We start from the raw sequence: 26,983 nt of genomic DNA, 5'->3' as shown, positions 1-26,983 counted from the left end.
CCATTAGTAAACAATCCGTTTTCAGGCATTCCTTTAAAAAGTGAGCAAAAAATAACTTCCCTCTAAAATACTTAATTTTATTAGTGATAGTACCAAAGATAACAAGTATACAATCTTTACTCTATGCTACTTACACATCATAAATATGACAGCTGTTGTTCCAAGACACAATCTTTCAGTCTTTCAAGACGCATATGAGATTTGTCATTCCTTTATTATCAGAATAAGCTGTTTGCCAGCCAACTTCATGTGGCTTAAACATAAAAAAAAGACTGTCCATACTTTACATGGTAAAGCATTCACTATAGTTTTAATGTACACAGAGGCCAAAAGGAGAGAGAAAAAACTTTTGACTATAACAAAAAACAATGGGCTATTAAAGCAGAGTCACAATCAATGGGCTTCATTTCCTTACAGCATGTTTTAATTTTTCCATTTACCATAAAAGGTTTACATTTGCATTAAGTGCAATTTAGAGAACACAAAATGAAAGCTAGTTTTTACTTGGCTTTTCCATCTCTTTCCTGTGAGGTAAGGCAATTTGACTGTGTTATGTTATATTCAAAACACTTCTTGATTTTAGTGTAATCTTATCTTATCTTATCTAAGCTTTTGTTGTCAGTCTTACAATGCTGAAATGAATTCAGAGAGGAGTTGCATTTGTCAGGTGCTGTTCTCTTACAGGCTATTTTTCAACAAGTAAACAGGAATCTGTGTGGTTTTATGTCTTCTCCAGGGAGAACTTGCAAGTTGTCCCTGTCATGCTTCACAACTGGTGTTAGAAGATAACTATTTTAAAAGGGCACTTTTGATTTCGATACCCAGTCCACAACCCGGTTATGATATACGTTTACTTAGAACTGTTCAATTCATCAGTTTGGCATACACTATAGTTAATTTATAGGATAACTGGATTGCAGACAGGGCCACGTCCACTATATGATGATCCTTGAATCTTGATTTCAGCTATGACCCTTTTTTTCCATTTAAACGTATCTTCAATCTGTTATTAAATAACCACCAAGTACACACAAGGCTGACCTCTCAGATGCTTACCTACTATTGTGATAGAACCATCTAGAAGATAAAGGATTAGACAAAGAGGGAATTAAATAACATGTGATTCCTAGGAATCACTATTCTGTGTTTCAAAGAAGGCACTAAAGCATTAGCTTGTGCTCCCACATCCCAACTCAAAAACAAAACAATCTTGTCATGGGTATCTGTCCTGTTTGCAGGTGACTGGACACACTACAATATAGCTCAAAACGAAGCCAGTTGTTTGGAGATTACTACAGAGATGTGCTTATAGTTGGAAGAATGGAAATCTAGTATAAACATGGCCGTTCTTTCTAGAATCTGAACATTAGCATGCATTGATCAACTACTAGTAAGAGAAAGCTTTTAGTCTTATAAGGAAATTACTTAAAAATATAAAAAGAAAGTCACAAGCAACAAATTAAAGAATCTTCACTTGCCTTTGTGGGCATAAACACAATAACTGTAAAACTGTGTTAGGATAAAACTTGTCATCACTGTCATGTACAACAACAAGGGAAGCATGTGTATCTCTGCACCATTTTCAAGCACATTATCAAAACATATCACATTGAGTTTAGTTTAAAAACCCACAAAGCAAAACAAAAAAATTCAAACTACCAATATTTTAACAACTTTGAAAGCATCCCCAGCAACTTTTGTGGGTAGTACAGATTACAGCTTTCCACTTATTTGTAACAGCTGTCAACCAGTCTTATCACTGAAATGCATGGATTCCTACAGATGATCAGATCCAATGCTGTTGGCTCTTGTTGCAGCAGATCCTACTGGTCAGTGCTGCTTCTTGCTCATCTTCAAGTTGACCAAACCACCTAAAGAACCCGGAGTGCTGCTAGCACAACACAACATGTCCGGTTGATTGCTTGGTAATTTTTATTCTCTTTTGGTGGGTTGTGGGGGAGGGGAGGAAAAGCTTTGTCTCTTTCCACAGTTGGGTCAGAGGTCCATTCAGTCCTCTACACATCTTCTGTTTTAACTGAGAGGTTTTCTTCATTTGGTTGGCAGTTCCCATTCTGTTGTAGTTTGACTTCTTCTGCAGGAGGTGTGTCTTCCTTTTCTACTTTGTCAATTTCAGAATTCTGGTTCTCTTTACTCAGATCTTTATCCTGCACAAAGTTTTAAAAAGCAAAAAATGGTAGAATAAAAAGACTGTAAGAAATGTATGTTACATCAAATAACGTTCTGATACATTTCAGATTAGTATATATCACTTTAGTTATAGGATTTTGTTTTTAAAGATGCCCACTTGTTAAGAATAGATATGAGCAGCCAAATCTGTCTTCCCGATTAAAATATTACTGTCTGTGTATAAAAAATTGCACAACTACTTCTGCAGGCTCAATGAAGCCTCTTCCCCACCCCCATATGACATGGTGCTCCTCTAGTTTCAAAAGACTTTTTAAAGGCAGTTTGTGATACGGCATCAGGCATTGCTGACAGAGCGATGGTCAAAGCAACTCCTGGAGGATAAATAACACAATGGGGGAGAAACTAAAGAACAGCTTATTAGGACAAGAGGACCTATAGGATGTGGCCCTCAATCACTGAAATAGAGCTTGGGATTTCTGACAGAAAGAGGAAAAGGAGAACAAGCACTGGCGAGTCCTAGGACCAAGGTCTAATATTAGAGACAGGAGTGTTGAGGTCTAGGCCAGTTCTGCAAGTCTGTGTTTCTGGAAATGATGGGCCTTTTAGTATCCTGAACTATCAGAAGGACCAGGAGGCTGTATCTTCCTGATTCACCAAAACTAGGATAAAGTTTCTCAGGGGGTCTTCTTTTCTCCAACCCCTGACTAGGAACTAGGTGAAGTAACCTCTGCATTTCTTTTGCTGAACTCCCAGAAAATGCCATGAAACCCAATGATGTGGAGTTACCCTACCACAAACATCATGGCAACAAACAAAAATCAGGTTCCACTAGGCATGTCCCAAAGTAGTTCTTTGTATCTCAGTCAGAAATCCCATGCCAGAACCTCAAGTTCAAATAAAGGATGGAAAGAAACTAGATCAGCTACTCATATTCCTAAACACCAGCACTAAGAGATCTTGTTCCGTAAGAGTTCTAGAGGGAAGGGGGTTACTACTGAGAATACGCCGAGCCTAGTACGTGCAATTCTTGAGGCCTTGCAGTTCAATGTGTAACTTGACACTATTAAAAAGTATTTGTGTTCAAGCTAATGTGCAGTAATACAAAGTTTTATTTGTGGTTTTCGATCCACAGTGGCTCTTTCATACATGCAAGTGCTCACTGGATAACACAGTGAGGACTTGTTTTGCTAAGAACACTCCTGATACTTTTGAAGTGGTGCAGGCATAGCTTATTTCTGTATTGAAGCAGAAACAGATGGGATTCTTCTGCTGAGGTAGTCCTCACCTGCTATACTTTGTGAATCTTGTGAACTGATTCCAGTTCTAAGAGGACAGGAGGCAAACAGCTCAGAGTGGAAAGTAACAGTGCGGGCCAATATAAATGATTTTGTTGCCTCTAACATGAAATGACACCGTGAATGTTCTCCTTATCATCTTGGATTTTCAAATAAGGCGGTCCAACAAGATGACACTGCTATAACAACCACCACCACCCAGCCATGTATTCTACACAACAAAGGTGCTCTATCAAAAGAAAAGGGGAAAAAATCATTCTGCAGGATCCCCCCAATTCATTAGAGCACTACAGATACATCTCAGTGATGGTTGTGTTCTGTTGCCCTCATCTGTAATATTTTAAAGATACCCTGAAGAAGGATCTCCACTAGGAGCAAGCCTTGGCATATTGTTTCTCAAGAGCTGATAATGCATGTGGGCTGTTGGCACCTGACATTTTACTCCAGGCAACCACTTTGTACCTTCCAGCATGTGCACTGCTCTACTAAGTAGTCTACTTAGTCCTATTCATCAACTGCAGTGTAATTTACATTTTCTTCAGATTCCCCACATCCACCCAGCCAGTAGTGATCAAGATGTCTTTGGAGGTGCTAGGCACTTTAGAAGCAACCAATGATCACCAAACACCACCTTAGAGGAAATTGCATGAGGTATCCAAACAGTCAATGACAAGCATTCTTTTCCACACCTGTTTCTGGCTTGCTCACTCATTCACAGTGACTTACCTTCAAAGTTGTGGTTTTATCAGATTTCTCTTTAACATCCTTGTCTTTGCTACTCTTTTTCTTGGAGGTAGACCGTTCCCTTTCTCTTCTGTCATTACTCAGGTCTCTCTCCTTATCGGTCTTTTTGTCTTTCTTATTTCTGTTTTGAAAATAAGAATGAAGTAGCTGCAATTAAAAAGGTCATATATGCTCTGTTCCCATTCCCCTGTATGCATCTGCTGTATGCACATAGGGATACTTTCACACAAATGCTGAACATGCCACATGAAGGGGCAGAGGGGAGCAGCCAATAACATGGTCTGACATTCTACCATGGCAAGAAACTAGCCAAGTAAGACAAGCCAGAACCTTATTCCCAACACTGGCAGAATAGAGAGGGAGAGATGGTCCCTGGCTCATCTTTCGTGCAAAATGTGGATTGCAACCTACTTGTTTATGTTTTGTACTTGCTGATTAAAGCAGAGAGCCAAAACAAGCTTAGAATCATAGAACTGTAGAATTGCCGAGTTAGAAGGGACCTGAGGGTCATCTAGTCCAACCCCCTGCAATGCAGGAATCTCAGCTAAAGCGTCCAGGACAGATGGCCACCCAACCTCTGCTTTAAAACTTCCAGGGAAGGGGAGTCCACAACCTCCCGAGGGAGACCGTTCCACTGTTGAACAGCTCTTACTGTCAGAAAGTTTTTTCTGATGTTTCTGTCTCCTTTCTCCAGCTTTATGCTGAATGGGGCCAATAATTCTGCAGTCTTAGCCATGAATTCGAAGTGCCCACTTCAAATACTGCTTCTGCCTAAAGATGCGGCAGGTGGCTTCAGGCAACTAACTAGTTTTCTTATCCTCATTCCCCCAGCTGCAATACTGGGATAATCTTATTGCAAGAATAATAATAATAATAATAATAATAATAATAATAGTAAAAAATACCCTGCCCATCTGGCTGGGCTTCCCAGGACAACATATGTAAGAAGATTTTGAACATGCAAGTGCTATAAGAATGTAAAATAATTATCCAGCAGGAATGAACTGCTATTTTGTAAACTGCTTGATGCTTTCTCAGAAGTATAATGCAGTTTTTCCACATACTCAGCTCTACTGAAAGTAATTTTCCACTGACAAAGAAATCAAAAGTGCATCCATATTCCAGCTCATGCAAATGCCAGTCTTAAAATTCTCATCCCCTCTTTTCCTTATAATTTGAGTTTAACATTTTATGCAGCACACTTCAATATAAGTATTTCCAGGATGCATGTGTGTGTACCAACCCCAATTTCTTGTCATTCTAGTAAAATGACCATGAATAGAGTGAGGTGTGCACTGGGGAGAGCCTGCAGTGTATACTGTAGGACCTTGCGTGATAGAGCTATACACTTACCTCCTTGGAGACGGAGATCGAGAGGATTTCCTTTTTGTAATTTTAGATGATCTTGGAGACTTTGAGGGACTTCGGCTCTTCCGCTTCCGTCTATCTCTGTAGGATTCGGTAATTAAAGATTAATGTTGGAAATTACAATTCACAAGTGGGAACTGTAACAAAATGTTGCAGTGTGGAGAGCTCCTGTTCACTGTTTTTAGTCAGCCAGCCATGCCTTCCCCTTCTACCTCCTTTCTGCTTTCCCCCCATACCCAATTGTCAGCATTCACTGGCCACTGGGCAAACTCAATTCACCCCACCTTAGGGGGATTTTCCATAAAGATTTTTTGCACTTCTGAAAACCTCAGGATTTCCCCTAAGCAGCCTTACGTGCTCAGTCCGCAATCACACAAATTAAATGCACGCAAGGCAGAGATCTCGTGAGAGTCTCTAGACCCTGCACAAGAGCCTCCCAAGGGGGCAAGGGCCACTTAGCTTACTGGCTTCGGAAAGGTAGAAATGGTCATGTGGGAGCAGTGCAGAGCTTGTTCTCCCTGTATACGATTTTGGCTTTATGTGGAAACCCCGCACGCCACCTCCTAGAACAGGAGCCTACTGTATTTATCCCTTCTTCTTCTTTGCAATACTAAAGACATGATTTATTCTACACTGATTTGAATACGTTTCCCCCCAAAAAGTTTTTCATAAACAGAAGCAATAAATCTACAAAGCATGACAAAATTATAAGAAAAAAAGTGAACCTGCTGGAACTTCGTGATCTTCTTGAGGAACTGTAGCTTCTGGGAGGTGTCCTGGATCTCTTTTCTTTCTTCCTTTTTTCATCTCTCTCTTTTTCTTTCTCTCGTTCCCGCTCCTTATCTCGGTCTTTTGCCTTCTCTCCTTCCTTGTCCTTATCTTTTGGCTTCTCTGCTTCCTTCTCTTTTTCTTTTTCACTGCTTTTCTCCTCTGCTTTTTCTTTCTCTTGGTCTTTCTCCTTGTCCTCCTCTTTTCCTTTTAGCTGTTCTTTGCTATCCTTCTCCTTGTCTTCCTCCTTCTCAGTCTCTGTCTCTTTTTCCCTCTCTCTGACTTTGTCCAGATCCTCTGCCTTGTCTTTTTCTGTGTCTGACACTTTCTCCTTGTCTCTTTCTTTTTCCTTCTCTTGGTCTTTGTCCTTCTCCCGATCCTTGTCCTTATCTTTTGCACGATCTTTGGTTCTATCCTGGGTCTTCTCTTTGTCCCTCTCCCTCTCCCTGCCCCTTTCCTTCTCCCTGCCCCTGTCTTTATCCTTGTCTCGATCCTTCTCTTTTTCCTTCTCTCTGTCTCTTTCTCTACTAATCTTTTCCTTCTCTCTGATCCTCTCTTTGCTTTCCTTCCTCTTCTCCCTGTAAAATGAAAACATTAATTTAAATTGTGCAGCATTCATTACAACAAAAGACTAAAGTCAACTGCTGACACAAAACCCTCACACCTATACTATGTAAAAGAATTAATGTTTACTACCCCGCCTTCCCTCCTACCCCTACATCTTTTCTCCCCACCAACCAACATCAAAGTCTCATATTAAATGACTGATCTGTAGAACGGACTTCATGATCTGATAATAGAGATGATGTATGTACCTTGTAACCCCCCCAAAAAACCTTAATAAAAATAATTATAAAAAACAAAGAACTAAAGTCAACTAAAGAGCTTCTTCCCACCCTCAAGCATACCTTCAGGATTGCAGAAGAGCATCTAGTAGAGCAGTAGTAAATCTAGTAAAGGAAGGGTAACACCTCCTGAATCTGTTTTATTTGTTTTTAGATTTTTATACCGTTTTATTGATTTGGGGGCTGAATTTTTGTTTTTATATTTTACACATTAAGTAGTTTAGAAATGCTTTTAAGCAAGTAATAAGTAAATAATAAAAAGGAGATAAAATTAGAGCTATTTGTTATACTGAAGGAGTGCAAATGTTGGGATGCTACAAAAACCACTATTTTATGGTGAGATTGTAACCCTACATCTAATGTTCAGGAAGTCACTCAATACCCCACAAAGAATATAAAAGAAATAAATTAATCATAGGAATCTCACCGAGAAGGTGACCGGCTTCTTGATCTCAGCCTTTCTTTAGATTTTGAGCGTTTTTTGGGTGGAGTTTTGGATCTGCGCCTGTCCTTCTGGCTGGAGCGGGATCTGTCCCGTCTGTCCTTCTGGCTGGAGATGGATCTCTCTCGTCTGTCCTTCTGGCTGGAGCGGGATCTGTCCCGTCTGTCCTTCTGGCTGGAGACGGATCTCTCTCGTCTGTCCTTCTGGCTGGAGCGGGATCTGTCCCGTCTGTCCTTTTGGCTGGAGCGGGATCTGTCACGAGATCTACTCCTATAGCATGCAACAGCAAATGATAAATGCTATGGACTACGTTGTTTCACCAGTCCCTATTATAAACCATACAAATTGTAATTTGCACTCCACTGTACAAAATAATATACAATTTTTCAAACATAATATTTAAAACGGGCATAAAATAGAGAATATAAATCAAAATTAGCTTCCTAGCAAAAGGTAACTAAAACAAAATTGTTTGAGAAAGGCAATCAAACTGATAAAATAATGCACAGCAAAGTGCCACCTCAAATTAGCATTACTTACAGAACTAAGATGTGGTGTAAGTATTCCATAATGAGGCCTCCTTCCCCCACTTTTTTCAGAGGGAGAAGAATCTCATGAAATTTGCTTCCATGCGTACAAAGGTTTGCAGTTTGTATTAAATGGCAACCCCTTCTTCGGATTGTGTGCCTAAATTTACTATAACATGCCCATGATTGGGGGGGGGCAGGGGGGGATATGGGAGACAGAAACACTGCATTTCAGCATTGAGGCTCATTCAAATGGTCCATATACCGAAGGAATACCCCCAAGAGATACATCTCCTTCATCAGTAGTATTTATTTTTGGAAAGCTCCCTGAATATTTTAATGTGTGTCATCATCACCAAGCTATACAATGCACCGCAAAGGATTAAGCGAAGCTGTTGTTTGTGATCCAAGTGAGGTCCAGCAAGCTAAGAACTAAATGGGTATAAAATTACATTTGTGGCTCACCCAAAATGATTTTGTACAGGAAAACATTTATGAATGTATCTGCAAAACAATTTCACTGAACTTGCTCGGGTTCCTATTCAGTGCCATTATTTATTGCAATACTCATCTGACGCAATAGGAATGTGTATGCATGCTAGAGATTTGAAGTGGAGCTAACGTTCTGTTGTAAGTTTCCACAAACAAAATTTGTATTTCATTTATTTGCTTACATTTATATCCTGCCTTTCTTCTATCATGGAAGCAGCATAGATGTTGTTTCCAGGTGGTCCGCTATTCAGGCACTAGCCAGACCTGCTTGGCTTCAAACCACCCTGGTTGCTGGCTAGACAGTAAAGGCTACCCAACAGAAGTAACAAAGCTGTTCCACTGAGATATTTCAAACTGTTACCTACCTCATCCAATATACTGCTCAGCATGCTGATCAAATACTTATTCTGGTTTCCTTGCATTGTGTGATTTTAATGTTTGTTATTGCATTGACCAGAAGAACAGAGAGATAAAACACATAAAAAAACCATGTTCTCAGATCCAGTACTGCAACTGGGAAACTAGTGAATGGGACTGCACACTCTACACAGAAGGCCCCTTTTAAATCGAGTACTTCCATTGCTTATTACCATCATGGCACTCCTCTGTACTTAAGTGTGTTAAACTTCCACTGAATAGCATGACTGCCATCACAACAGATTTAGAATTGAGGTGGTAGTGGGTGTTTTTGCTTAAAAGAAAGGACCTGTAAACCGAAGAGGCAACAAGAACAAAACAATGTCGGATATTTAGATAAACAAAGATTGATGTAACAAAATGTAAACATAATTCAGTATGACATAATTCGTACTAAACACTATCTGAATCTGAGATACTTAATTGCTGTATACTCTGGGGCAAGAATTAAGAGGAAACAGACCATTTGATTTGGGGGCTACCTCAGTTACCTAAAAACTCATGTTGCCAAGATTTCCATCCTTGAACTTCAGAAGCATTGACACAGTATGTTAAGGGACAACTTCATGCATGTTTGGCTGACATTACAAGATCAGGGCTGTGGGCCACTGAGAGCTGATTGGCACATGTGACAGAGTTGTGCCAAAGTCCATGAATTGTTGAAACAAGTGATTATAAAAATCAGGACACTTAATAGATAAAAATGTGATCCTAGACCTGAATTATGTGTTTTGTATAATTTTTATAAAGGTAACGTGGATCTTATATGTAAGCAGTTAAATGTATAGTTACTGGTAGCTGCTTGATTAATAATGGAAACAAGCTTCACACTATACTCATTAATTCAAGAAAGTTATGTTCATTGCTATCTCAGAGAAACCGAGATATCTAAGCAGCTAAGGGTGGCACTGATCCTTCTGATTTCACCCCTATTGTGGGATTATATATTAAATATATGACATTGCAGTCACAGGAGTGGAAAATCCCTCCAAAATATAGTTTTATTGGGTGGCATTTTTTTTTCTATTTCCTTCCTTGTATAATGTAAGATGTGTTTTTATAATTGTATCCATTTCAGTCACTTCTGATTTTTTTTAATTATTTTGACTTTATTATCAAAATCTCCATTGTGTTGAACTCACATTATTTTGCTTGTGCCTTCTCTTCAAAACCCTAACAACTAGAAAAAATTGTGCTATACTGTGAGGCTAAAATTAAGGGGAAACAGATCAGTTACCTAATAAACTAAAGACATTGATATTTTCTCCCTCAAACATCAGAAGCACAGACAGCAGCGTCATATTTTGAGTGATGTGATATGTTAAAGATGGGGAAAAGGTGTTCTCTTAGCTTTCCATTAATTTTTGTAAAGGGCATAGCTGCCCCTTTCTGCAAAAGCCCAATATGCAGAAGCAAAACCACTTATCTTTTGTCTGCCCCATTCTCAATAAAGGAAAGATGCTTTTAATTCTGCAAGTTGGGGTTTTGCAGAAAGCTATCGCTTCCACAAACTGAACAGGCAGTGGAAGTGTGTGTGTGGATTCTCCCTCTTCCCAACTGGGTTTTCGGAGGAAGCAGCAGTGAGGCATCGTTTCAAGAGCCCAACTTCTAAGAGAGAACGCCTTCATTTTCCTCCCCAAAGAAGGAGAAAAGGAAACCCAAAAGCAGTTATTGGTGGAAGCACAGGGGTTCTTGGAAGAACGGATAGATTTTGTCCTCTGGATTCAGCATGATTTACTTTGTAACCATTTCCGAAACTGTTTCACTACAGCTGCCATCTTGCCATGAAAAATAAGGAATTCAAATTCAAAACAGTTCTTCATTTCAACCATCCACAAATTGTATTAACGGCTTAAATTGAATTTCCTTAAGAAACAGAGAAGGGACAGGTCAACTGTTGCTTTCAGAGGATTTTATACGTGAGAATTTTACCTGCGTTTTGAGTGTGATCTTTTCCTTCGAGATTTTGAACTAGATCTGGATACTGAACGTGAATGGGAGCGCGACCGACCACCTTTCCTTTCACTGCTCTTTCCAGACTCTGAGAGAAAAAACGACTTTGCAGTGTAAGCTCAGAATATTTACAGATCCCAGCTAACAATCTGGCACAAGTGGAATGTACCACATATATTGCAAGGGGCCTACTCTCTGCACATCTTCCTTCTTTGCAAAAATCCTTCAGAAACATCCAAGAAAGTCATTGCATATATTCGTTGAGTGCAGCCATCCTGCAGCAGTACACATAAACCAGATAATTATAAACAGCTAGCTAAATAAGGAATGGGATTTATGTTGCCGCCACAATGCACAAGTTTAAAACATGTTTGGCAAAACTCACTTCAGAGAGAAACACAAATTCCAATAAAGCAGTTTGAAAAACTATGTAGAAACACACATAATAGCACTGTATTTTATTGCCAAAGCACTATTACAATTAAGGAGTTGGGGCTTGAAAACCTAGTCCCCCTACAGAACGGTTTCAATAATATATGTTTTATAATCAATCACTAAATGAAGCAATAGATTGGGAATACGGATGACAAACATTAGTCAAAGTTATTCCACTGATAGATGTATTTAATCCCAGCGATTTTCAGATCAGCTCAATCAAATGAACTCTGGCCAGCCAGGTCAGGAAACAATATTAACTGAATCTTCCCCTTAAGCAGTAATAGATATTTCTGGATTTGGAAGTTGAATTTTTTAAAAATAATAATAGCATACACCTTTTTAAAAACAAAGAACCCAACGCATCTGATATGCAAGTGCCAGATACTTGTAAGGTAGGTAATGGAACTGCATGTCAATCAGCGCTATTTGTTCTTTTTTAACTGGTTAAAATGTTACAATTAATAATAATAATAATTGGCAAGCTAAATATTTCAACATTCATTAGAAAATCATGTAAAAGTCAGCTCTTGCCAGTGAGACCTCTTCTGAAACTGCTATCATAGAACATTGGGAGGAGTGCTCTCTATAAGCTAGGATTGCAAATGAGTTTGCTGAACTAGGAAGATTAGAGGTGAACCAGATCTCTATCTCCAACACTCCCCTTCGCCAAAACTGCTAGAATCTTCTCATGCACTTGCCCAGTTTCAGAAGAGAGCTAACAAAGAAAGAAGTGGCTGCAATGAAGTTTCCTAATGAGTTCAGATATCACACGAAACCAGTTTAAGAAACTGGGAAGTTTTCTCTGAAGCTGAGTGTGCAAGGCAGTGGGGAAGAGAGTACAACTTCAGCTTGTTCCTTCATTCCCACTTCACCAAACCATGATCTGCTGAACCAGAAATGTTATTTGTGATATATAGAGAAAAGGCTGGGAGACTGGATGGGATTAGGTCACAGAAAAAAGGTAAGCAGGAATGTGAGCACAGTAGGTAGCAAGATGAAAGGAAAAGACTGAAGAAGCAGCAAGACACCTGGCAGGGGAGAAGGTGGAGGAGACAGGGAGTTAATGAAAGGAGGGGCCAACAAGGAAAAAAAACCCCATACATTTATGTTACGGTTAATAAAAAGGACTCCATTCAGCACTTTGACAATAGAAAGCAGTGCTACCCAGTGTATGAACAGTTCTATCTTCACGGTGTAAAGTGTAAAACCACTCAGACGCCATCAAAAACAGATGGGTCACAAAACAATGTTGTCCACTGGTTGTTGCTCAAGCTGGCCTTTCCCTATATCTAAAAATAAATAATAAAAAGCTATTCTAAATATACACCAGGATTCATTGCAGCAGAGATACTTTCATCCTAGCAGTGGAGATAGTCGTATTCCAAGAAAGTAATAATATCCTACCTGGCTCAATAGCAGCAGATATAAAGGACTGGGCTTCCCGTACTCTCTTCATCACTTCTTCCAACTCCTTAGCAGCAGCTTGTGGTGTCATTTCAGGAGGCTTCACTATTGCATTATTGGAGTGATTTATTCTAAATTAAACAAGCAAAATCAATTCAGTTTATACGTCATTGCACATATGCACACGTAGTTGAACTAAACGCACAGAAAAAAATATGCACTTCACACCCAAATATTCATTTTATAGTGCAGTCAGCCACAGAACTGGGGACCAGCACAAGCCTCATATTCTTAAGTCCACAACTACTTTGGATTATACCTCGTCCCTGCAGGTAAGGGATGGCGGAAAATCTACCTTTATTTATGTTCTCTGTTAAACACCTGGGAAAAGAGACTTTCTCTTTCCTTTGTCCTGTCAACTCCTTTTCTCATTAAGGCTCGTTGCTTTTTGAAGTCTATGTGCAAGCTTTGTTCTTTTTAGTTTAAACTCCAGGTGCTGTATTATAGTCAAGTCACTTTAGAAATAACAAAGGTTATTAAATACAGTATTAGGCAAAAGAAACAAGTGTTTCGCTGGCTCCATGCAAAGGATATTATGTATTTGATTTTGCAAAGTGCACCCATCTCAAAACACGGAAAAGAGCCAAAAGGGGATTACAACAGGTAACTACAATTTTGACAGTTTTCTTCCAAATGCTTCAACTTAAACTTAAGATTTCTGTTTGAAATGCTGAATGCCAGACCACTTTTATCCTGCATAGTTGTTTCACCATTACTAAATAAATAATTAATTTCAATCTGTTTTAGTATTTTAGCTTTTGTATGTTTTAAAGTTGGGTTGTAAATTTTTCTTGATTTTGCTATTTTCTCTTTTGTAAACTGCTTTGATGTTTGGGGTTTTTTTTACAATCAAGTGTTGTATAAATTTTATAAATAAAAGCATTGGCTTGTTGGCTCAATTTTTACTTGATTTTGCAAAACTTGCCTCTGATCTCTAGAGCTGGAGTTGCCCGTGGTCTTTATTTCAGGACAGGAACCAGTATGGAGCCTGGGGGTATTAAATTGCAAACAGGGTAGAGCTCACAGAGGATACCACTTGAACTGTTGTGGCACATGCCTCTGCTTGCACACAAGCAACAGCTAAAAAGAATAAGATTGCACTTTTTCTACCAAAGTACTAACGACAAACAGATTAACAGGCTTTATCAGGTACTTGGTAATGGGATTAAAGTACCATTGAAACGGCAACTTCTGCATGGCAAACCTTTCACACAGGTTCAGCAGATCTGTTTGCCAACATGAACACGATTTAGGTTTTAAGTAAAGACAGAGGGCCCTTGCACAGAGTTAAATAAAAAATGCATGCAAATATTGCTATGGAAATGCTATTCTGTGCTAAAAAAAAATTATTATATATATATATTATTCAGTAGTTTCCTAAAACTGTGGCAGAGTTCTATAGGACAGGGTTGTAATTACACACAATATACCTCCCAATTTATTTTGATAATATTTGTACAGTTTCTTACTTCAGCGGCCTATCTCCAAACACAACTCCATTAAAGGCAAGGGCTCTAGGAACAGAGTTTTGGTCAGCAAACTCGACAAAAGCAAAACGTGTTGGTTGAGTCTCATCGCCTGCCATCCGCACAAACTTGACTTCTCCAACTTGCTTAAAAAACTCAAGAAGCTGATCTGCTGTAGTAGTCTTTAAAGAGAAAGAAAGAGGGCTCAGTCAAGTAACATCACGTGCATTCACTTATAAGCCTGCCCCATATCCTTTGACCCAGCCAAAATAGATACCCAAGTCCCAACTACAGTACTGTAAACTCCTGAATGACACTCTCCATACTGCATGGTCTGTCCATCTAATGCAGACTATAAACCAGGAAGAGCCAACATGGTGCCCTTGAAATATTTATTGAACTACAACTCCCATCAGTCTCAGACAGCATAGCCAATGGTCAGGTATGATGGGAGTTGTAGTCCAACTACATCAGGAGGGGATCATACTGGCAACTTCTGGTATAGATCATCTGAGAGGGGCCTTGTGACCTGTGTGTTGTGCACAGCACCATACTATACAAGTTGGGAGGAAAAGTAATCATTTTCAAGCTCTTGCAGGCTGTATAGAGTCTGTAACTAACCTCTGTACACAGCATCAGGGAAAGGCTGATGCAGCAGATGCTCTTTTAGTTTGCTCAAAATCAGAGCTATCAAGCCATGGAATATAAAGCTACACTTTCCATTAATGCAGGTGTGGGGAACCTTTGGCCCTTCTGGTATTGAACTACAGTTCCCATCATCCCTGGCCATTAGCCATGCTTGCTGGGGCTGACGAGAGCTGTAATTCAGCAACACCTGGACGGCCAAAGGTTCCTCACACCTGCATTAATGCATCTACTGTAGCAAAGACATTTACCTGGGAATTCAAGTTTCCAACATATACAGTCCTCCTAATTTCATCAATCTTGGAAGGATCCACATTGCCCATAATGGGCGGCTGCGGTATGTCTCCAATGGCTGTAATATTATGATCCAACGCTGCTGCTGGTATCGCACCCAGTGGACCAAGAGAAATACCAATCTGAAAACAGAGGATAGTTTTTACAGAAATAAGTATGAAAAGTTTTCCTCCCACTGTGGACTGATTCAAATTAAATTCACCTCAAAAATTAGGTTAGCACCAGTCCTAAAACCTGCTGTTTGATATGTGACCACAAACCATCTTGGCTGACCAGACCAGGTAAAAGGAAAGCAACTGTAAAAAGCTATATACACTGTCACTAATATGTCTTAAGAAGAGGAGTCCTCTTCTATGTTTACCGAAAGCATTATTGCATAGCTACTTCAGTCCTATTTCAATTCTAGAAAGTTGAGCACCCAGAAGATAGTAAATCTAAGAGTGCACAACAACACCTGGAGTCCATTTTAAAATTATTTCAATCTACAGATGCTGTAGCTTTAACATTATGCCAGCTTTCCCCCCCCCCCCCAACTTTTTTTCTTTTTTGCTTAACATTCAGCCTGACAAAGAGTTCTGGAGAACTCTAGATATTGCTCATTGTGTTGCGACATTCAGACTGGTCCTAATAATTTCAAATAATTGAATAATTTCAGATTCAAGACAATTACTGCAATCATTACAATGTAATGGAACATGCACCCAAAACAGAACTGAATAGACTGCATCCCCTTTGAGTAGAATTATTACATGAATATCTACTTACTGAACTCACGGGTGGTGTTGGTATAGGAAGCAACCCTCCACCAGGAATCAGGCTTGTCATTGTAGGAGCAGGAGCCAAGAGGGAGAGGGCTTTGGCTTCATCTGGAATTTTACCTGAAGAAGCAAATATTTTTGTTACTAAAAGTAACGCCACCTCCCAAGTGTTATTTTTCTATTTTATTTTTTTTACCAACACCCTTCAACTTAAAAATAGTAAAGAAAAAAAAATCAATCTATGAGAGCCTTACAAAAAAGAAAATAATTCCAAGTTTTTCCTTTGCCCCTGCTCCACTAGGAACAACAAGTGAGCAAAACTAGCATTACCGGATTATTACTTTAAAAACTGAACAATGTAGACAATTATTTAACACTTTGAGCTATGGGTCACCTGTACTGGAAACTTAATGTTCATGAACCAAACGATATCAAGCATGGACGCTTTCGCAGGACGTTGTTTTCACGGTGATCGAAAGTTGTGTTACACATGACAACCGTTCGTGTTGGCTGCATCACTAATAGCACACAGAACATCAGATACAGAAAAGAAGAACATTTTTTAAAGTTTAATCCCCAGAAATGGCAAATAACCAAATCAGTCAAAAGGAAAAAAAAAGAGGAAACAGGAGTGTGCTAACCAAAATCAGCCCTTTTTGTCTGCTAAAATAGCTGAGTGAAAAATGTTACCAGATGACTGCCTTGTCAGTCCAGTACAACAACTCAAGCAAGGCAAGAAACCTAGACCCGCACTGATTTTTAGCTTAGGTACTTCAACTACCCAGTTTCCTTAACATCTGGAGGTAGCAAGGCATTTACCAAAATATTTGTTCAATCTCACTGGTCCAATGCAGACATAAGCATTTATGTCTGAGTGCCTAAACCATTGTTAAGCACTACACCTTCATCACGTAAACATAACTAAGATAGTATGACTACCTGTCCGGCATCTTTATTTGTTAGGTGACAATAAGTTCTGCTGATATCCCTATATATTTTCTCTGGAAGCATGGCTGACCCTCAGTAAAATAAACAATAATGTCACTATATGTTTGGGATCTTAACCCAACGTTTAGTACTAATTATAATCAACCACTGCCTGCACTGGATTATTACTTAAAATGAACTTGACTAAAGTGCGCTTTAAATCTAACCCACTTAGTCTTTCCTAAAGATATCCTAAGAGCTGCTAAATATTGTGATTTCCATTTAAGCTTCAGCAACTTGAGTTTAAAAAGCCGTAAAAAATTCTAACACACACAAACCAGAATTATTTGAAAAACTGACCAGAAATTATTACCTGCACGTGGCAAAGCACTCTGCCTAGAAGTCACCTTTGTCTGAACACTAAGTGTTACTCGTCAAAGTGACAACAACCAACCTAAGCCACTGAGCCCTCAAATCGCCTGGTGTTTTAATGACATTTCCAAAGAGAGAGAGATAGACCCCTGCCCACTAACATCCTATCTGCCCCCTCTCCTACTGCTACAGTCCTCATTTCCATAGACAATCAAAGACATAATATGGGGCAAACTTTTGAACTACTGCATTAACTTCTGGAAGGTTGCTACGCTTCAGAAAGTTTCTGGTGTTAGAAGCTGCCTGAAGACCTAAACTGTGATTTTCAACTTCCTTAGGCAATCTGAGTTTGTGAAGCATATAATTACAAAATAAACCAAAGCCAATACTAAGGCAGCAATAAAGCATTACAATTAAAATACTAATAGCTTCTTCTCCAGATAGAGATCAATTATTCCTGATTTTTCTTGGGCAAGATACAAGGCCCATGTGTAAGAACCAAATTATGGTCTAAGACGTACACATGAATTAGCCAGTGTTTCTCGACTACAATAAAATTCAAGTACATCAGTGTTCTGATAGGTTGCTTCAAGATTAAGATAATACATGGATAAAAATCAATGGGAATAAATAAGACCACTTCCAAGCTTAAGTACTACAAGTAAAGCCTTTTTCAGACTTTACTAGAAAACAAAATTCATCATCAAAACTGAAACATCAAAAATTCTATTTCTGATCAGAACAAAACTACTAAACGTAAACTAGAATCCAGAAAACTAGTTTCACACACAACTACAACTTCTCTGCAACAAAACTATTCTTTACCTAAAAAGTATATTTTGTTCCTAACTATACATATATCTATACATTTCTCAGCTTAGTGATGAATGGAGTTAAAGTCTACAAAAAATAAAAACATATTTCAGTAGTTTCAATCTCCACAAAAAGAGATCCATATTTGTTGAAACTCCTTTCTATGTATAAAACACTAAGCATTGTCAATGGCTAAAATGACATTCTTAAAAGCAATGATATGAAGTGTGCACGCGCAGACGCAAACACACACACATACACACTTCGCATTCATTCAGAGCTAGACCATGTCATTTTAAACTGATTGATCACTATAATTATTTGTGTCAATTTACTTGCGTCAGTTTAAAACCTCTGGTGTCTTACCCTCACTTGAAGTAATCTTTATAGCTTAAAAAATATATTCAAGTGGCTTTAGAATAACTCTAAATTTTGGCTCGTTAGCAAAATCAGCAACTTCAGGAGGATCGATTTTTAACAATATAATTCCTTGGCTGCTTACATCAAATTCCCAGAAATTTCAAAATTCTTTATTGAAAAAGAGAACAATGAAAGAGATGACAATATCAATTTGTGCTCATCTCTACTTCAGAGAAATGTAACAGAAGAATGTTGATATTTTTCTTGAGTTTTACACAGAAAATATTCAAACTTGACAATGAAAACACTTCTGTGATGTGCCTCTGCTGTATCTAAGAGTATGCCATAAGCGTGAGCCAACTCAAGAGAAAAATTAGTCCTGCTTGCCGTCTTCCCATAGAATGCTACAGTAAAGAGAAGACAGTATATAAAACAAACACTGGTCAATACTTCACATTCAGGCTTTCTCCTATTTTTTGAGAAATGAATTAAGAATATTAGTATTATTTATTTATTTATTTTCAAAATAAATAATACGACAGCCAATTGAACAGGCCAGGTATAGGTATTGAAAAAACAATGTCCCCCCCCGTTCACATACTCACCCAACCATGTGGAAGCATTTTCCTCACAGAGCTCTGTCATATGGTTTCAGCATTCATATACATACTGCCACCAAGAACACAGTGGGAAAGTGGCTCCCAAACAACTCAGTGAACATGTGAAGGGAGCCATTATCTTTTTAGATATGGGAAACCAACTTGCTATGGTTGCTTAGTAAGAGAGCTTCTGGGAAGGGAGGGGGAAGTATTTTCAGAGGACAGTCTTCAGATTGTAGTCCAGAAAAGCCACATATATCTAAAAGCTTCAATAATATGAGCCAATGGAAACAAATGGATCACTTCACTTTTCAAATAATCCAATTCTAGCCAGATTTACTCAGAAGTAATTCCTATTAATTTTATTCATCTTTTATTTCTAACTATGCATGTTTAGGATTGTATCTACAATCTAACTACAAAGTCTAAACTCTGGAATTTTTGGTTGATCTATGAACAATTTCATAGGGTCAAGTTTAAAATGAATCATGAACTCTTATAACAGAACACCATTTTTACAGAACTGAAGAACCAGCTCACAGGTAGAAATGAAAGAATTAAAGCAAAAAAGGGACAAAATTAACAAAAAGAAGAGAAAAGAAAGCAAAATAAAATAATAAAAACAGAGACAGGGCGTCCATCTTCTGCAGGCCAGACTCCGCTCTCATTCCCCCATGAAGTTGTCACTTGGCGGCAGGTTTAGTGGCATGGCAAACAATGCCTAACTCAGGCAAGTGTAACAGGTCTGCCTTGGCCAGTCTAGTCATCTAATAATGCACAAATATCACACAGAGAAAACATACAAAACCAAATTAATAGTCAAAATCCATCTTCCAGAAAATGTGGACATAAAAAAGTTCAGAATGATGGTTAAAAGTGGCATCTCTGATACATTTCAATATTGGCCTCTCTCAAACCAGAACAAGTTTTTTCGAGAGATTTCAGTTATACATACAATGGAAAGGGGCCACATCTTGACAATGTAATGATGTTTTGTTTTTTGTTTTTTTGCCGAAGTCACAATGTTGGTTAGTAATGTGAATAGTGGTGAAGTGTGTTTGTGTTACACATTGAACACCAGTTTAATGCCCAGTGCGGGCCTTCAGAGGACAGTAATTTCTGACAGACAGAATAGAAGTTTTTTTTAAAAAAAGAATTCCTTCTCTTTAACCCCAACCCCCAATATCCTTCTATGCCAGTTTTCTAGACAATTATCATTCCCGCAAGAAAATTGTTATGCAACATCTGGATTTTCCAAGAGAGACCAGCCACTAGTAGGCAAGCGTAGATAAAACATAGCACATTATACCAGTGCTCTTATAGTCCGCTCCTTTTCCCCATTTGGTCGAAGGTAAATTCAAAGAAGATGTCCATGAAGTTTTAACCATTGCCCAGACTATGCATTTTCTAACTAAAACCATTTGTAATTCTTATTAATAGTCTAAAAAACACATCATTAGAGAACTATGTTGAGATGTTCCTCTTCAGAAAATGACATCTTTGAAATTCCTTGCCTGCATGGACTACCAGTCCTAATTAGGGATGAAATCCTCTGCAAGCTTACCTGAAAGTAAGCCACCTTGAACTCTTTGAGTATAGTTGAGTAGGATTGCACTGTAAGTGCTATTTAAGAAGCTGTACAAGCAGCAATTTTTAAGGTAGTTTACACTGTCAGGATAGATGTCCATTACTTAACATGTTCTTTATTTTCATTTACAGGTTTAAATAGGTAATGTATGCTTTCTAGAATTGTAAACTGTACCCAAACACAGCATTAATGATCAGCACTATGTATATATGTATTTATTCTATTTATTATTGACTCTAGATATTTCATTATGACATCGTGTCTCTCCTGCAAGTCACCTTTGGGTGTAAACTTGCATGCATTAAACATTGTGTAAGCTCTGTGTAAGAATGCAAACAAGTTTGTGTGTTATTTTATTGCACATAACCCTGTCTTCCAACAACTTATCAGCAGAAATAACAAGGTAGAGGAGCACCACCAAGCCCCCTGGAGTAGTCGGGTACAAGGAAACAAAAGGAAGAAGGGTCTTCTTTTTTATAGTCCCCAGGGTAGCCCTTCCTCACCAGCCACTTTCCAGCTGGAGGGTTGATTTTATTACCTTTACCAGTTGGAAATAGTTATCTCATGTGCTTAGCTATTCTTCTCTCATGGGAGTTACAAGAGAGCAGAAGAAAGACCATGAAAGAGGGGTAGCATAGGACACTCACTTGTTCTTAGTACAGTAATAGTGTTGTTATCAGATAGGCAAGTATAAAATATAAAAACTGTTCTTCTCCATGCCCAAAGTATCAGTCCCAAAACAAAGAATAACAATCTCAGATAAAGGTAGGTAACCTTCAAATACTCTCTTGACTTTAGAAATTTGGTTTTAGTTTGGTGAAACTATTCCAATAACACCAGGGTAGAGAACTTGTGGCTCCCCAGATGCTGTTGGACTAAAGCCATGCTGTCTGAGTCTGAGGCACCCCACAATAATCCTAGCTATATCACTATAGAGTCAGGGTATACCAGAAATGGGATAAAACAGTGCTTTGGTGCATTTCCTATCAGCATATCAGTGAGGCCAATAGGTCTTGCTGTCTGGGCAGCCCAGGACATCCAAACATACTGCCCAGGCTTGCACCCAAGGAAGGTCACTTTGGTGCTGCTAATACAGCGGTTTTACTTCACCCCTGTAGGTGCACTCCACTGTCTCTCCAGACAGACGGATGCCAACAAGTGGTGCTATTCCTGTCCCTGAATAAACCATGCTAAGAACCAACTCAGAGCCACAAATGAAAACTACTGAAAACTAAAACAAAGGGCATAACTGATTGGTTAATGATACTTTTAAGGCGTTAGAATTGACCGCTGAAAATTTTGTCCTTATGTATCCTACTCCAGAAATGCATGTATTCCTGCTTTGCCAGAGGGAAGAAGAGAGGTTTTGTTTCTCGGAACATATATACTAAGAATAGAACTGTAGTGTCATGCACACTTTATACTAAAACTCCATACTGGATGGTATGGGCAGTATCCAACTAACTCTTTTCACCAGCACAAAGATTTCTGCTTGTGTAACGTAACTTCCTCCCCACATGTATCCAGTGCCCTCTCCAAATCTGCCCTGGAGTGGTGGAGGAATAGATTTAGGGAGCATGGCGGGCAGGTGATTAGAAGGTCAGTTGCTCAAGTCATCTACCTTGCTGTGATGGATCAACTTAGTTAGATATTGCCCTACATGTGAACATTACCCAGTCCTAAAGCAAAGATTTAACAAATTAATTATATTTTAACAAAATGTATGGAACATCATTTAAGTTTAAGTGCAGAAAGGGAAATGGTAAGTAAAGAACACAGAAACCCAACTCTCAAACAGAAACCCCCATGATAACTCTTTGATTTTTTGTGCTTTTAGCACATATTACATTTCCACAATCAGAAGAGCCATATATCAATATTTCTAAAGAAAATTCTGAGGTCCACAGAAAGGCACTCTCCAGGCTGCAGAAAGCCATGTCAGTGATGCTCCACAACTTCAAACAATCTTGCTAGAAGACCTGACACTCAAGCCTGTGATGTGGCACAGAAACACTTTTTCTACTGCATTTGAGATTATGTCACCAAAGTCATATTAATTTATCATAATAAAACATTTCAATTAGCAATGTAACTGGGTAATGATAATGTAACATAGTTATGAATGTAAGAAAAAAGACTGCAGGTTTTATTAATTCTGAAAATACCCAAGAATTCTTGAAAACTGTTCAGGATAGAGAGCAGAAATAAGGGTCAATAAATTTCAATAAATGTATTCCCTTTCTCTGTTATAGGAAAGTTCTACTACAAGGATACGTTTATATATCTGCACTGTTTTTATTTGTTTTGGAATTGAAACCCTAAAGCTTAGTACCAAAACGTCCACAATAAATGTTTGATACATGTTCTGAACGCATAGGAATGGATTCAACTAAGCGGTCCTGATAGCAGACAACAGCACAAGCATTTCCACTAGTGCAATGGGCCTCTCCCCCTCCCCCGCCACAATGTATGCACCTGAAATTGGCTTGGGGGTTTGGGGAGAATCCCCGAACAGTGCACTGGGCACAGAAATGCTTGTGCTCACAAAGCAATATTCTTGGTACTAGGTTAAATTCCTCCCATACTCTAAGCCTGTAAGTATCTTGAGTTAATGACCTCCATTCTTGGCTCACAAGGCCACCTTTAGAATTTTGTTTTATTTACTCCCTTTCATTTCCCTTCTGTTCACTGGCCAAGATCACCTTTGAACTTCTACCTGAACAATAGGAGTTAATTGCACCTGTGGATCTTGGCTGATGCTTCTGAGACACTTCCTTTCTACCAACTAGGAACAATTCCCTATCTCTGTCCCTTCCCACATGTGCAAGGTATTCTGATGGAATTTTGTCCTCTCTAAACTATAACTAGAGAACTGGAATTCAAATATATATCTATGCAACTAACAGACCCAAAGCTATTACTAGCTCTATCATTTATTATCTGAGCAGCTGAAGCCATCCTTAACATTACATGGTGATTTGCTACACAATTGTGAAAGCAGCATAAAGGCATACTTACGATCACATTAAAGCTAGAGAACCACCCAGTTATTCACTAACAACTCAAACTTAGGAATGCATTACTAATGAGTCATTAGGATGGGATATACCATTACTCAAATTAAGCCCACCCAAGTAATTCACTACAATTGTTTTTGAATCCTGAGAATCCTAGCTTACAACCAAAATAAGAAAGTAGGGTCTAGCTCCTACTGTATCAGAGATGTGTGAATATGTGATTGGAATTTTCTGATGTAGTTTCACTTCCATCTGTGTTGCCCATTCCTTTTCAGACAGATGGCTAGGACAATTTTAGGATGAAGTTGTCAGTGTGCAGTTTTAGTGAAAGAAGCAAATGTTCATCCTTGCAAAAGATAAATGAAACATGACCACATTTCATAAGAGAAAATGCCCCCACATTTCAAACCTAATGCAAAATATATTTTTAAATTCCATACAAATTTTAAAAAGAAAGTGTCTTCCTTCCTACCAAATTCGCTTTTATTACAAGAAAAGCAAGATAAGTAATAGCTTCAACGCCTTCCCAGTTGCTGAAAAAACACAAGCAACAAATTGACAGAACAGAGACTATCAAAACAAAGGTATAATCTGAAATACCAACCTTCAGCGCAGGGCACAACTATCAGAGCTCTGTCAATAAAAACCGTGTTTGTTAGATGCTGGGCCACACCAACACTCGAAGATTCCCGAAACTTAATATAACATACTTTGGAGGAAAAAGCAAGTGGTGCGTTGCTGCAAGAAAAAGAAAACCAATTAGATGCTGTAGTTTTGATCTATTTTTGCTAGTCTTATGCAACTATAAATATTAATGCAAATGTAATTCTATAAATTACAGACCTACAGAACATGAAAACTGAAATATGTTTCTCACATAGTATCAGATTACTTTAGGCCGGTACAAATATAACTCTAACTTATCCATTAACTACAGTTAAGGGATCAGGATGTAAAATTGCGCTATATCCACCTACAGGTTCTCTAGTTCATGTGAGCATGTTTCACAAATGCACACACAAACCCTTTACCATGGTTAGGAATGAACACTGAGCAGCCTTAATCATGGTCAAAAAAAACCCTGAATTCAGTTTTTAGAATCTGAATTACTATACCCAGCTTCTTAATCACAATTAACAATCAAGCTCATGTTGTATCTGCATTGGTCTTTACTTTTTAATACAGAATATAAATAAAACTCTTTTCCTAAAAATAATTCAAATACTAGCAAAGAAACATTCTGTCACCAGCAGTAAGGTTCTTGTTTAATTTCAAGTAACTAAAATATTTTAACAGCATTCTGTAAATGACCTATGCTACAGTTAAATGAAATAAAATTGTACATTAGGCAAACTTCTGCATGTGCTTTAAGATCTTCAGTTAAGATTTTTAAGAAATGGTGGAACACTTTTATAGCTGGTATCCTTCTGGAAATACAGCCAATTCCTTTAAGAAGAATTTGATGCTGAATCTGCACACTCATTTTTAATCACCCTGGCATAAACTCTACAAAGTATAATGGGGACATTTTAATATTTCAGTATTTGTCAAATGCAGCCACTTCATTCTGCACAAGTTGACACCTTGAACTCTTGGGGCAGTCGGCTCTCCCATGAGCTTAAATTAATAGAACTAACCTAGGATTGTATAACATTGTCTGATAATATGCTGATTAAGTCTGTGAAGACTAGATCTTAAGGAGTGTGTTTGATGAGTGCAGGTGAACAGCATCAATTTATTTATGATTGTAAAATCCCAAGAAATCTGTGAAAAGCTAGAAAGGATCTCTCCAAAATAGGTAACAGGAAACAGAATGGCAGAAGAGATTCAATATCAGTAAGCGAGAAGTGGTGCACAATAAGACAAGTCCCTGGTTGCACATCAAAAACAATGGCTTCCCATTACTTCTAGGCTGTTTGTGTATTTTAAGCCATATTTTAATTAACTGTTTGTTTGTTGTTGTTGTTGTTTCTATTACGTTTTATTGTAATTCATATTTGGTGTTAGCCGCCCTGAGCCCAGCCCTGGCCAGGGTATGAATAAATTATTATTATTATTATTATTATTCCCAGCAAGCACAAGGTGGAAGCACTAATACCAATTAAAAGTTTATTCTGCTAACATCCCATTCATATTTACACATTTGAGTAGTCCCAAATCTCTCTGCCATTTACAAGTGCTTGAGGGAAAGGGAGGGGAGGCAGAAAATATAAAATCACTAAGTAAAATAAACGAAACTTTCCCTCATGCCTTGTTAAGAAATATGGTCTAGTGTGCATCCCTTACAATCCCTTCCTATGCGTACTTATTGGAAACTTATAATGTAAGGACCATTAATTTCAATGATATATGTTCCCAAGCTGCATGCAAAGGATTGCAGCTTTACACGGAAGCAAGCGCTGTTGATGTGACTAAGGCTTACTCCCGAGTAACTAGTCACTAGCCTAGCCTTGGATGCAACGCAGTGCAAGGAACGAGATTCGGGGGAAAGGAAAGCAGGATCCCCGAGGAGCCAGATTTCTCCTACATGGCGTCTTTGCTAAACGCAACGCCGAGGAGAGCCTCGAGGGAGCACGAAAATCGGCTTAGGCCTCTAGGGAGCCCGCATTTCGCCTCCACAACCGCGGCCTTTCCCAGAACCATCACCCAGAGAAAAGGAGAGAAACGCTGAAGGACTGCGGCTGAGGAGAAACTGGCAGGTTTTTTTTGGGGGGGGGGGGAACAGTCACTGGCCGCCATCTTAATTACGGGCAGCTTCTCCTTCTCGTAGAACAGATACTGCCCAATGACGCAACCACTATGAAGGGAGCCACTCGGCACCCGAAAGCAAGATGGCGGGCGCGGCATCCGGTCCGTTTCTCGCTCTCCCCTTGCCTCAAGGATTGTCATTCCCGCCATTCTCTATGGCCCCGAGGGCCCTGCTCGGGCCTCAACTTACTCCGGAGGGTAGAGACGCAACTCCTCGATGTCACCTAAGAAACCGAAGAGCGTTCGCATCTGCTCGCTAGTGACCGCCGATGATAAATTGGTGACTTGGATAACCGAAGTAGGGGTCAAAGGGAAGCCGAGAGGCACCCCGATGCCGCCGCTGTTCATCATGATGGCGGCAAGTTTGCTGTCTCGGCCGAACTAACGCACACAGGCGAGGAGACGGAAGCCACCACCGAGAAAGAAACGGCGGAGCTTCCTAGAGCGTCTGCACTCGCGCAACTTCCGAGAGAACGCGGCGGCGCCCTGGCGTTG

The 26,983-nt window shown here is 39.0% G+C and overlaps 1 protein-coding gene across 7 annotated transcripts; it reads right to left on the bottom strand.

Annotated features, from left to right (window-relative positions):
* Positions 1-56: 56 nt before the first annotated feature.
* SREK1 (splicing regulatory glutamic acid and lysine rich protein 1) lies at positions 57-26,887 on the bottom strand. 7 transcript variants are annotated; one of them, XM_080972549.1, is made up of 13 exons: positions 26,679-26,887; positions 24,345-24,478; positions 16,072-16,184; positions 15,264-15,428; positions 14,371-14,549; positions 13,827-13,889; positions 12,842-12,972; positions 10,979-11,087; positions 7,596-7,880; positions 6,281-6,901; positions 5,541-5,636; positions 4,170-4,308; positions 57-2,165 (listed from the first exon to the last, which is right to left on the bottom strand). In XM_080972549.1, exons 1-13 carry the CDS (start codon positions 26,837-26,839, stop codon positions 2,016-2,018), a joined length of 2,346 nt encoding a protein of 781 aa, XP_080828675.1. In that variant the 5' UTR covers positions 26,840-26,887; the 3' UTR covers positions 57-2,015. The 7 variants fall into 7 exon arrangements, with proteins under 7 accessions (XP_080828675.1, XP_080828681.1, XP_080828676.1 ...); XM_080972555.1 differs by lacking the exon at positions 26,679-26,887 and adding an exon at positions 16,459-16,582; XM_080972550.1 differs by lacking the exon at positions 13,827-13,889.
* Between the last annotated feature and the right edge of the window lie 96 nt (positions 26,888-26,983).

The sequence above is a fragment of the Podarcis pityusensis genome, assembly GCF_964106645.2.
Source record: "Podarcis pityusensis genome assembly, chromosome: 11".
Taxonomy (NCBI): Eukaryota; Metazoa; Chordata; class Lepidosauria; order Squamata; family Lacertidae; genus Podarcis; species Podarcis pityusensis.
The sequence above is the reverse complement of the archived record's forward strand: the minus strand, read 5'-3'. Positions and strand labels throughout refer to the sequence as shown.

Coding starts and splice junctions, on each gene's coding strand:
- SREK1 (XM_080972549.1), bottom strand. CDS start 26,839: ATGATGAACAGCGGCGGCATCGGGGTGCCTCTCGGCTTCCCTTTGACC. Junction 5,637..6,280: donor AGATCACGAAGTTCCAGCAG/GTTCACTTTTTT, acceptor CGAATCCTACAG/AGATAGACGGAAGCGGAAGA. Junction 4,309..5,540: donor CGATCTCCGTCTCCAAGGAG/GTAAGTGTATAG, acceptor TTTTCAAAACAG/AAATAAGAAAGACAAAAAGA.